General features: G+C 42.4%; 1 protein-coding gene across 1 annotated transcript in view; it reads left to right on the top strand.

The window, feature by feature from the left end:
- The window catches only part of slc2a2 (solute carrier family 2 member 2), a 12,225-nt gene extending 2,339 nt beyond the window's left edge, over positions 1-9,886 (top strand). The window contains exons 2-11 of the mRNA XM_017491654.3: positions 3,122-3,217; positions 3,319-3,518; positions 4,474-4,598; positions 5,195-5,310; positions 5,742-5,904; positions 6,131-6,318; positions 6,630-6,734; positions 7,316-7,417; positions 8,495-8,698; positions 9,105-9,886. Coding sequence (XP_017347143.1) covers positions 3,122-3,217; positions 3,319-3,518; positions 4,474-4,598; positions 5,195-5,310; positions 5,742-5,904; positions 6,131-6,318; positions 6,630-6,734; positions 7,316-7,417; positions 8,495-8,698; positions 9,105-9,302 — 1,497 coding nt within the window. The 3' untranslated portion in view covers positions 9,303-9,886. The remainder of the gene's footprint in view (positions 1-3,121; positions 3,218-3,318; positions 3,519-4,473; positions 4,599-5,194; positions 5,311-5,741; positions 5,905-6,130; positions 6,319-6,629; positions 6,735-7,315; positions 7,418-8,494; positions 8,699-9,104) is intronic.
- The last annotated feature ends 2,614 nt before the right edge of the window (positions 9,887-12,500 follow it).

The following is a 12,500-nucleotide window of genomic DNA, read 5'->3' as shown; positions in this document are numbered from 1 at the left end:
ACTAAAAGGGTGCCAATAATTGTTGCACACCTATATTTAACAAATATATTTATATGGATAAACCTGTGTTGTGTTTGATATCCATGAGAGCAGAGTATTTTTGTGAATTTTTTTAACAAAAGATCAAAAGGTTAAACAATAAAGAGAATTTTTCACAGCCTTCTTTGCTCATATTTAGCAAGGGTGCCAATATTAATGGAACGCACCGTATATCCTAAAATAACTACTGTACACAAATTTTAGTAATTGAATCATTCTTGAATAATTTAATGTTTGCATTTATTCTCAATGGAACAATCAGTAAATGGTAAATGCTTTATATGCTAATAAAAAACATAATGATAATCCACAAAGGCGTTGAAGGTCACGATGACGCAAAAACCTCACGACTTTTATCATAATGTTAAAAAGTCTTATTACTTATTATGAATAGTGTGAGTCTGGCAGTCTAAACATGTTACATCAATGAAACATGTTTCAGTTACTAGAAGAGAACATGTTGTAATTGTTGCTGTTTCTAGCAGACTTCATATACGTTTATATACAGTGTGTGAGTCATTTGGAAACGTCACAGAATGTGTTGTAATGTTATGAAATGACATGAATGTGCAGTACAGATCAGGTGCAGATCGGGCAGGGCACGCAAATCCGGTAACTACAGTCAGCGGTGCTAACTTGCTGACTTTTCACCTATTTATTACCCTTTAGCGACGTAATATTTTTAAAAAGTGCCTAACAACAGAATTAGCGACTTTTTAAGCAGATGTTAGTGACTGTCCTGCATTCGATAAAGCTCTCCAGCTCACATCACAGCTGCTGAGAGAACAGATTCACTCCACTCATCACCACTGTGTAAAGAATGACCGAGCTGCAACCAATCATTGAACACCACTGTTCTCAATGACCAATCACTGACCACCACTGTTCTCAACAACCAATCACTCACCACCACTGTTCTCAACGACCAATTACTGACCACCCCTGTTCTCAACGACCAATGCCAGATCACCACTGTTCTAAACGACCAATCACTGACCACCACTGTTCTCAATGACCAATCCCTGACCACCCCTGTTGTCAACGACCAATCCCTCACCACCACTGTTCTCACGGACCAATCACTGACCAGCACTGTTCTCAACAACCAATAACTCACCAACACTGTTCTCAATGACCAATCACTGACGACCCTTTTTCTCAACGACCAATCACTGTTCACCACTGTCCTCAACGACCAATCACTGATCACCACTGTCCTCAACGACCAATCACTGATCACCACTGTTCTTAACGACCAATCCCTGACCAACACTGTTCTCAACTACCAATCCCTCACCACCCCTGTTCTCAACGACCAATCCCTCACCACCACTGTTCTTAATGACCAATCCCTGATCACCCCTGTTCTCAACGACCAATCCCTGATCACCACTGTTCTCAGTGACCAATCCCTGATCACCACTGTCAACGAATAGTCACTGATTATTTTATGCTAGATTCAGGACAGGTGGGAACTCTTCCAACTAGGAACCTCCTACTTTTTACTTTAGCGCGTTCACATGTAGTAAAAAATGAATGAATTAATACTTACTGTAAACTGGAATTAAAGAGTTCGTGCTTATTATATTTTAAAACTGATAATTCACTGTTAATAGTCTCAAAAATAAGAATAATTGAGTGTTTTATTTCTCACTCAGCACAAATGTTTACCTCACACAGCAAACAGGCACTTACTGATCTTATATTATTACATTTAGATATTTTTTATTTTCAATGTTAATCATTTAATTTTATTTTAATATTTATTTTATTTTATTTAACAAATGGGTTCATCCTAAACCAAGACAGCAAATCTACTGTATACATACGTATAATATATATTTTCACTGATCGGCCATAACATTAAAACCACCTGCCTAATATCGTGTAGGTCCCTCTCTCCTTATGCCTCCGAAACAGCTCTGACTCATCGAGGCATGGACTCCTCAAGACCTCTGAAGGTGTGCTGTGGGATCTGGCACCGAGACATTAGCAGCAGATCCTTTAAGTTCTGTAAGTTGTGAGGTGCAGCCTCCGTGGATCGGACTTGTTTGTCCAGAACGTCCCACAGACGCTCGATGGGATTGAGATCTGGGGAATCTGGAGGTCGAATCATCAACTTGAACTCTTTGTCATGTTCCTCAAACCGTTCCTGAACAATGTAGGTGTTACGTGTCAGAGTAACATCCACATGAATGCAGGACCCGAGGTTTCCCAGCAGAACATTGCTCAGCACATCACACTGCCTCCACACACACACACACACACACACACACACACACACACACACACACACACACACCCGGCCTCCACATGATGTAAAAGAAAACCTGATTCATCAGACCAGGACACCTTCTTCCATCGCTCCATGGTCCAGTTCTGATGATCACGTGTCCAGTGTAGGAGATTTGGGAGGTGTTCAGGGGGTCAGCATGGACGCTCTGACCGCTCTGCAGCTACGCAGCTCCACACGCAGCAAGCTGTGATGCTCTGTGTGTTCTGATTCCTTTCTATCAGAACCAGCATGAACTTCTTCAGCAGTTTGTGCTGCAGTAGATCTTCTGTGGGATCGGACCAGACGGACTAGCCTTCTCTCCTCACACACATCAGTGAGTCTCGGGAGTCCATGACCCTGTCTCCGGGTCACCGGTTCTCCTTCCTTGGAGCACTTTTGGTAGGTTCTAATCCCTGCACACCGGGAACACCCCACAACACCTGCTGTTCTGGAGACGCTCTGACCCGGACGTCTAGACATCACAATCTGGCCCTTGTTAAAGTCACTCAGATCCTTACACTCACCCATTTTTCCTGCTTCCAACACGTCAACTTCCAGAACTGATCTCTTACTGCCTAATAAATATAGTCCCCCCGCCACCCCGACAGGTGCCACGGTAACCAGACCATCAACGTTATTCACGTCACCTGTCAGTGGTTTTAATGTTCTGGCTGATCGGTGTGAATACCAGAACATTTTAAATCATTTTCATTTTAATTCTTAAAACATTATTAGTGTTCTGAGGTGATTAGTGGTGTGTGTGTTTCCTCTGTGTGTGTGTGTGTGTGTGTGTGTGTGTGTGTGTAGCAATTAACAGGTACTCTTGCTCTGGCTGTGTTTGCTGCTGCTCTCGGTTCTCTGCAGTACGGATACGGGACTGGAGTTATAAACGCACCACAGCTGGTCTCTCTCTCTCACACACGCAACATTGTTATTATTATTATTATTAATATTAAAATTAATATTAATGCAGGTGTTGACAGATGTGCACATGTGTGTCGCAGGTCATCGAACACCACTACGCTCGCGCACTCGGCTTTGTCGTGGTTGATGAACATGGTAACGTTACACTACCTGATGCTGACGGCAAGCACATGCAGACGTCCTCTCTGACCATGTACTGGTCCTTATCCGTGTCCATGTTCCCTGTTGGAGGAATCATCTCGTCCTTCCTGGTGGGATTCGTCGCTGATTTCAGAGGAAGGTAAAGTACTTTAATTTCAGAAAAAATGCAACTGAAAAAAAGGCATTTAATCAAAATCATTTATTGCATTCTATTTAAATATATGCATTTTATAGATGTATAAATATGAATCATATACACACACACACACACACACACACACACACACACACACACTAATTTGAACAATAAAATATGCAATTTCAATCAAAATAAAAATTCAGCTAATTAAATGTAATTCAGTTCAATAATTTTATACATAATTATAATAATAAAAACATAATTATGCTCTTGCATATTACATACAGTATTTACATTTTAAAATATAAATTTACATTTAAAAATGTAATAAGCTATTTGAGAACCAGTTTAGATATATAAATATAAATATTAAATATATGTGGATATGACTTGTACTGTATGCATACAGAGTTTACATTTATTTACATTTTATATTTTAACTTCTTTACAATTACAAATATATTTTGAATAAAATACAAATAATATTAATGAAAGGAAATGATTTAATGTTATATTTAAATATAAACATGGGACCAAAATAAATCATGGATACGAATGCTATGCCAGCCCTGTGTTCTAAAATCGTCTTTTTACGGATCTGTAATTTTGAAAAATCGCAAATACAATTCAAATAAAATGTGCATTGATCAAATAAAACATTTATTTTTATCTATCTGTATATAAACATCACAGAATTTTATATACGAATGTGAAATGTGAAAAAGATATTTACATACGTTTTTAAAATGACAAAAATCTAAGTAGAGGGTTTTAAAAACTTTACTAAATTTGCTAAAAACAAATCAAATGTCAATAAAAACATTTTGTTTGTTTTTATTTTTAAGGAAATAAAGACTTCTTATTACTACAAACAACAACAACAACAATGATAATAATAATGATAATAATAATAATGATAATAATAATAATGGTGTAAACGTGGTTTGTGTCTCAGGGTTAAAGGCATGCTGGTGCTGAACGTTCTCGCCCTGGCTGCGAGTCTGCTCATGGCTTTGGCTAAAATGGGAAAATCTCACGTCATGGTGATCACGGGACGCGCCGTCATGGGCTTCTACTGCGGTAAACACTGTGGCTGTGCTGTGTGACACGCCCTTATCCACTTCCCCTTGATCTGTTACTGTATAATATCATATAGCATAATATACATCCGGCCAATTCACAAACACATTCACACACCGCTTCATCAGTTTAAATATTACTATTTAAAGGCCTTATAAATGGCTTATAAACAACAAGGCAGCGAGTCAGTGAGGCAGGGAGTCAGTGAGGCAGCGAGTCAGTGAGGCAGCGAGTCAGTGAGGCAGGGAGTCAGTGAGGCAGCGAGTCAGTGAGGCAGCGAGTCAGTGAGGCAGGGAGTCAGTGAGGCAGGGAGTCAGTGAGGCAGCGTGTCAGTGAGGCAGCGAGTCAGTGAGGCAGCGAGTCAGTGAGGCAGGGAGTCAGTGAGGCAGCGAGTCAGTGAGGCAGCGAGTCAGTGAGGCAGGGAGTCAGTATAGTCACTGTAAAGTTCAGGAGGCAGCGAGGTAGGTTTCGTTGAGTTTAACCCCCATGAGACCTTAACTGTCACACTGCATGCACTGTCATTTCCCTGACCTTCTCTACAGGAAGTTTTTTCAAACAGGAAGTGGGTTTGCGTTTTTCTCTCTGGTCTGTTGCAGGTCTCTCGTCCGGACTCGTTCCAATGTACATCGGTGAAATCGCTCCGGTGAAATACAGAGGAGCGCTAGGAACGCTGCATCAGCTCGCCGTCGTCATTGGCATCCTTATCAGCCAGGTAAACACTCACAGTACACGCACAGTACACTCACAGAACACGCTCTGGGTTAAAGGTCAAAGGGGATGTGTATCGGCCAGATTACTGAGTGTTTCGTTTACAATGAATATGATGTAACTGTAAAAATATTTAATCATCTAACTACCTCCTTACAATAAAGTCACCGTGAAGGAGGCGTGGCCTCTGTGTGTGTGTGTGTGTGTCCTGTCAGTCACCGTGAAGGAGGCGTAGCCTCTGTGTGTGTGTGTGTCCTGTCAGTCACAGTGAAGGAGGCGTAGCCTCTGTGTGTGTGTGTCCTGTCAGTCACAGTGAAGGAGGCGTGGCCTCTGTGTGTGTGTGTGTGCTGTCAGTCACAGTGAAGGAGGCGTGTAGAGAAATAATGTATATTTTTATATATAATAAAATAATGATATATATTTTGTGTATTTCAGATTCTAGGCCTGGACTTCCTGTTAGGGAATGCTGACATGTGGCACGTGCTGCTGGGTTTAAGTGGAGCGATTGCAGTTCTGCAGAGTTTGTTGCTGCCATTTTGTCCTGAGAGTCCGAGATACCTGTACATCAAACTGGGCAAGAAGGAGGAGGCCTGCAGAAGTACACACACACACACACACACACACACACACACACACACACACACACACACACAATTTATTGTCATTTTATTTATTTCTGTTTTACATTTGGTGTTATTTATTGTTATCTAATATTTCTAATATATTAAACATATGAAGTTTATTTATTTCATTTGCTACATTGTTGTGGTGTTGTGTGTGATGTGCGATGTATCTTAGGCGAATGGTTTACTGTGTGTTTTTAGGTTTAAAGCGGCTTAAAGGAGAATACGACACGTCGAAGGATATCGCAGAAATGCAGGCAGAAAAAGAGGAGGCCATGAAAGAGGCACAGATTTCGATATGGAGGCTTTTACGAGCGAAACAGTATCGCCAGCAGCTGTTCGTGGCTCTGATGCTGCATCTGTCGCAACAATTCTCTGGAATTAACGCTGTGAGAAACGAACACGAAGAATCAAACGCTTTTATTCTTTCTCAGATATCGTCTGTTATTTAACGCGTCCGGGGTCGACGCTGAATCTGTTCCATATTTCTGAATCGAACGAATCAAATAGAGTTAAAGAAAGAACTGAATCAGTGAATCAGTGAGTCGTGAGTCGTGATTCGCCTCTCTCACAGCTTTTTACTCTGCTTTTTATATCAGATTATATTTGTCTTTTATTGCCCACATCATTGCGATAGTCGTTTTATAACCGCAGTCAAACAATAATGTTTGTTCTGCTCTTTGCGTGATTTTTATTCCAGATCTTTTATTACTCCACCGCCATTTTCCACAAGGCCGGAGTCGCTCAGCCCGTCTACGCCACCATCGGAGTCGGAGTCGTAAACACCGTCTTCACACTGCTGTCAGTGAGTGCACACTAATGACAAGACAAACAGTGCTGGAACACACACACACGCACGCATGCACGCACACACACATGCACACACACACTAACACACACATGCACACACACACACACACACACACACACACAGCTGAGATACGGCAGAGGGCTTTTATCTCCACGGAAACATAATTACACGTGAGGCACACGTGATCTTTTCACTGCTTAGCAATGTTCTGTACAACATGGACGTGTCCCAAACCACACGCCCTATTCAGCATATATTACACATTAACATCATCATCAGGCCACTGTGGGCGTGTCCCAAACCACACGCCCTATTCAGCATATATTACACATTAACATCATCATCAGGCCACTGTGGGCGTGTCCCAAACCACACGCCCTATTCAGCATATATTACACATTAACATCATCATCAGGCCACTGTGGGCGTGTCCCAAACCACACGCCCTATTCACTATATAGTGCACATAAACCTGATTATATACAATATATAAATGTGTATAAACTGTTTTTGTATGTATTACTGAGTCAGATAAAAGCGTGTGTGTGTGTGTGTGTGTGTGTGTGTGTGTGTAGGTGGTTCTGGTGGACCGGGCCGGTAGAAGAACCCTGATGTTAATCGGTTTGGGTGGAATGTGCTGCTGTGCAGTGGGAATGACAATCGGACTCGTCTACTTGGTGAGATCGCTAAAACTCAAACTCATGATGATGTGAGACTGTCTCACTGCCTGTCTCTGTGTCAGTAAGACAGGTGTGTGTCTGGTCATGTGACCTTTCAGGCAGCCCGGTAGTTAATTACAGCATGTGTTCATTCCCCGTTACTGCACTGAAGTGGATTATTTTCCTATAAAAGCAGGCCCTGAGTGTTTTAGTCCTCTTACACCACAGCAGTTCACTAACGAGGACATTTTTATTCATTAAAGAACAACGCATCATAATTTTTATCTCTTTAAAGTTACACATAACGTTCCATGAAGCGTGTATGTTAGACGCGACCTACCTGCCGTATGAAACAGGAAGGACGCAGAATCAGTGAGTGCGTAATGCGGTTGTGTGTGGACTTGTGCGGCGGTTAAAACGTGATTTTGCTCTTGTTGCCAGGGTAACATGATGTAGTACAAAAGATTTCTAAACAATCAAAGTCCAGCAAAGTAATTTAATCAAATGTGATCATCTTCATGAGTAGGAGTTGAGAAGTTTACACAGTAAAGTGATAAGATAAAGTGAGAAGCTGTTTTTATGAGTGATGAGTTAATAAACTGAAGGTGTGACCGATTTCTCACCGTTATAGCCGAGCTGGAGCACACAGCGCCCTCTGGTGGACAGGAGAGGTGCTGCAGTGTGCACAAAAAAATCCCTCATCTTGTGTTTTATTCATGGTCGACTAACATCATTCTCCATCAAGTTTCTCTTAACGTCAGCCTCCAAAAACTATAAATGTCACAATATCCTGAAGCTTTCATGTTTCTTAAAATGGCACAGATTTAATATTAAACAAGCACAAAGTGTAAGAAAATACCATTTATTTAGTCTACTTACTGAAAATGATAACTTGTGACCTGACTTTATATTAAAGAACAGAGTAGAGATCTTACCATGAATGATTTGTCTATTTTATGTAAATGTATGTTTTAATCCTGGTTAATCCTGTACAGCTTTGTATATACTGCTTATGTTTCAGATCGCCGCCTCTACCACTTTCCTGCAGTGAGTGCTGATTGGTTTATTGTCTTTTCTTATGTTTGCACTTTCCAGAACACGTACTCCTGGATGAGTTACTTGAGCATGACGGCCATTTTTCTGTTCGTGAGCTTCTTTGAAATCGGACCAGGTCCAATCCCATGGTTCATAGTGGCTGAACTGTTCAGTCAGGGGCCGCGACCTGCAGCCATCGCACTCGCCGGCTTCTGCAACTGGACCAGTAACTTCATCATCGGCATGTGTTTCCCTTACGTAGAGGTAAAGTGCACTCAGTACACTCAACAATCCCTCAGGAAGTGCACACTACTTGTGGCCCCTCCCATTCCTTTAGATTTTATAACAACACAACTCAAACATTTATTTTAAAGTCATCAGTCTATCTGCACTGACACTCACAGGACACAGAGGCCACGCCTCCTATACTGGGACTCATAAGATAGACACATAGGCCACGCCTCCTTCACTGGGACTCACAGGATAGACATAGAGACTACGCCTCCTTTATTAGGACTGACAAACACATAGGCCACGCCTCCTTCACTAGGACTGACAGACACAGAGGGCAAATTTAGCAACAAATACAGGAAGCTATTAGCCACCATTTTAACACGGAAACACAATTTGTGAACAAAAGACTAATAACTGAATGTTTTTTTTCCTGCAGAAACTCTGTGATATGTACGTCTTCATCATCTTTGTGGTTCTCCTGTTTGGTTTCACCGTCTTCACGTGTTTACGAGTTCCTGAGACTAAAGGAAAGACCTTTGAGGAAATTGCGGCTCTGTTTCAGAAGAAACGCCCAGTAGCCCAAACCGAAGTGGCGACGGAACTGCAGCAGCTCAAAGGCACATCAGAGGCCTGAACCATGTTTACGCTAACAGTGATGCTAATGCTAACTTCCTAAATCATGGACAGCCAGAGGAAAAAGATGACAAATACGTCCGAATCATGTTTTATCCTAATGTGAGAGCGTCAAGGGCATGAAATACATGCTGATAATGCTAATGCTAACATGAATGTTAATGCTGTGGAGTCAAACTGAGCCTGTTACTCCCCTCAGATCTTACTGTTAAAACAATATAACGTGATTTTATTTTTATTCGAATGCAGTTTCAGGGATGTGGGAAGGCGGGGCTGCTGGAATAGCATAAGATTAGTAATAAGTTAATAAGACAAAAAAGTGCAGCTTGTGGTGTTACTGAGAAACCGAAAACTGTCCTGAAGACTCCAGATAAAGGACTCCTGAAAGTCAGATGAGCTGCAGCAGCTTCAGCATCGCTTCTCCTCGCGTCCTTCTTACTGTTAAAACTATTGTATGTGATTTTATGTTGGTTGTATTATATTATTGTTTTAACAGATATACTGTACACGTACTGCTAAGCTTTTTTTTTAAAGATATGAACATGGCCTTTAGCACCAGACATGATAAACAGAAACGAAAACCGGCTTCAGAAAGCTTTCATTCATTAAAGCACCAGTATTTTTTATGCTAATTAAACATGTGATTTTAAAAAAAAGTGAAATGTAGTTAGCATTATACATAATTCCTTGTGCTCTTCCCCTTGGACCTACCTCAGCTCTGAGTACAGGAAATCGTTTTAGTACAGCTGATTAGACACCGAAGATACCACCCCAGTTTGAGGAGTCTGATTCAAATACAATCATAACAGAGGAAATAAATGAGGACTCTTCCTGAAAAATATGGGGCCTCTTGCTTATCATGTGGGTTCCTCTCCAACTCCAGGCTTCCTGCCCAACCTGAGACTTCTTCCTGCTGAAACCTGGGGCTTCTTTGTACCCAACCTGGGCTTCATGCCCATCCTCTAGCTTCCTGCCCAACCAGAGGCTTTTCATTGCCCAAGCCTGGGCTTCATGCCCATCATGGGGCTTCTTCCCTATCCATGGCTTCTTCTTGCTCAACTTCAGGCTTCATCATACCCAAACTGGGGTGTCTTGTCCGAATCTGTCCAACTCTGTTGTGTGTGGATCGGGTTGGGTTCTGCTAGAGGGGATTAGATGGGGAGGGGGGCTGGGGGGTCAATACAGGACTGATATTAGTAAGAACTGATGGAATCCTGTAATTAGATTTGTTTACTTGGCAATACACACTAATCACACAGTGTACCTGTCATTTATTTACACTTTATATCATGTCATATTCAAACACTGTGCTCTGTAGCCACTAGGTGGCAGTAAAATATAAACTATCGCAGACATATTTTCAGGACCCCATCACTGGAGTTTTGATTCAAACCAGTTCTCAATCCTTACACATCACACAAATGCACAGCTAGCAGAATATTTTCACACACTATTATTAATATTTTACACTCCTGTTTTTTTCCTCGTGTTATTTATTTAAGCCATAATCTCATCACTTCATCACTGTCAGCTCCATCACTTTCAGTGCATAGTCTTGGAGCAGTGAAAAGTTTACATAAGGAAATGATAAGCAAAAGGGGTTTGAAAAAAAGAAAAAACTGAAATACGAGGGTGAGAAAGTGTCCTAAACCTCTCACGGGAATTCATCCAGTGTGTGAAAGCCTTCGTGTTATTGCATCGTTTTATCAAATCAAACACCAAACATATCAAACATAATGTTTTACCCCCAAACGGACATAAACTCCATCATGCACCAAGGAACAGAAGGGTAGAGACTTGTAGCAGATAACAGACAGAACCAACATGATAACAAATGACTAATCTCTGACTTAATCCTGCCTCTGCATCTTCATGCCCATCCTGGGGCTTCTATTTGCCCATCCTGGGGCTTATATCTATCTGCCCATCCTGGGGCTTCTATTTGCCCATCCTGGGGCTTCTATCTGCCCATCCTGGGGCTTATACCTGCCCATCCTGGGGCTTCTATCTGCCCATCCTGGGGCTTCTTTCTGCCCATCCTGGGGCTTCTATCTGCCCATCCTGGGGCTTCTTTCTGCCCATCCTGGGGCTTATATCTGTCCATTCTGGGGCTTCTTTCTGCCCATCCTGGGGCTTATATCTGTCCATCCTGGGTCTTATATCTGTCCATTCTGGGGCTTCTTTCTCCCCATCCTGGGGCTTCTATCTGCCCATCCTGGGGCTTATATCTACCCATCTTTGGGCTTCTTTCTGCCCATCCTGGGGCTTTGTTGCCATCCTCAGGCTTCCTGTCCAAACTGAGGCTTCTTCACATCTAACCCTGTGGCTTTGTTCTGACCAACTTGGGGTCTCTTGCCCATCCTGGGGCTTTTCACCATCTATAGGCTTCTTCATGCCCAACCTGGGACTTTGTGCTGCCCAACCCATTACCTATCCTGGGCTTCCTGTCTAATCTGAGAAAAATGAAGCATCTTCAGTGTGGCAGTGTTGGTTTTAAAACCTCAATGTGCTGTTCTGCTTTTGTCACTTGGATAAAAATAGACACCTTCAGTGTGAATAGGACTGTGAGGAGTGTACACTTTTGGGTGAAATGTGGAGACGCAGCAGTTTTAAGAACAAACTGGGACACAGCTAATGAATACAAACATTTATTATCTGGACTGAAGGTGACGGACACAGCAGCCTTGAGAACGTGGAGGGGGCTTCAGGCTGACGGGGGAAAGGAGTTATAGTTAGGAGTAGATAAAACTTCAGCAGAAGAGAAGTTACAGAAAGTGTTTACTCTGAGAGTTATTTATGAGGCAGTTGGTGGAGAGCAGGTGGTGAAGATACGGAGGTGGAGGTGGTGGAAATGGAGAGACAGTGGAGATGAGAAGGTGAAAAGGGGAAGAAGGTGGAGATGGGCAGAAAGTGTAGATGAGGAGAAGGTGGAGATGGACAGAAGGTGGAGATGGACAGAAGGTGGAGATGGGCAGAAGGTGGAGATGGACAGAAGGTGGAGATGGGGAGAAGGTGGAGATGGGCAGAAGGTGGAGATGAGGAGAAGGTGGAGATGGGGAGAAGGTGGAGATGGACAGAAGGTGGAGATGAGGAGAAGGTGGAGATGGGGAGAAGGTGGAGATGGGGAGAAGGTGGAGATGGGGAGATGGTGGAGAAAGAAAGAGAGACTCAAAGAAAGAAGAAGAGAGGATGGATGGAT

This window comes from Ictalurus punctatus, chromosome 17, assembly GCF_001660625.3.
Source record: "Ictalurus punctatus breed USDA103 chromosome 17, Coco_2.0, whole genome shotgun sequence".
NCBI classification, from domain to species: Eukaryota; Metazoa; Chordata; class Actinopteri; order Siluriformes; family Ictaluridae; genus Ictalurus; species Ictalurus punctatus.
This window is presented reverse-complemented; position numbering and strand designations above follow the sequence as displayed.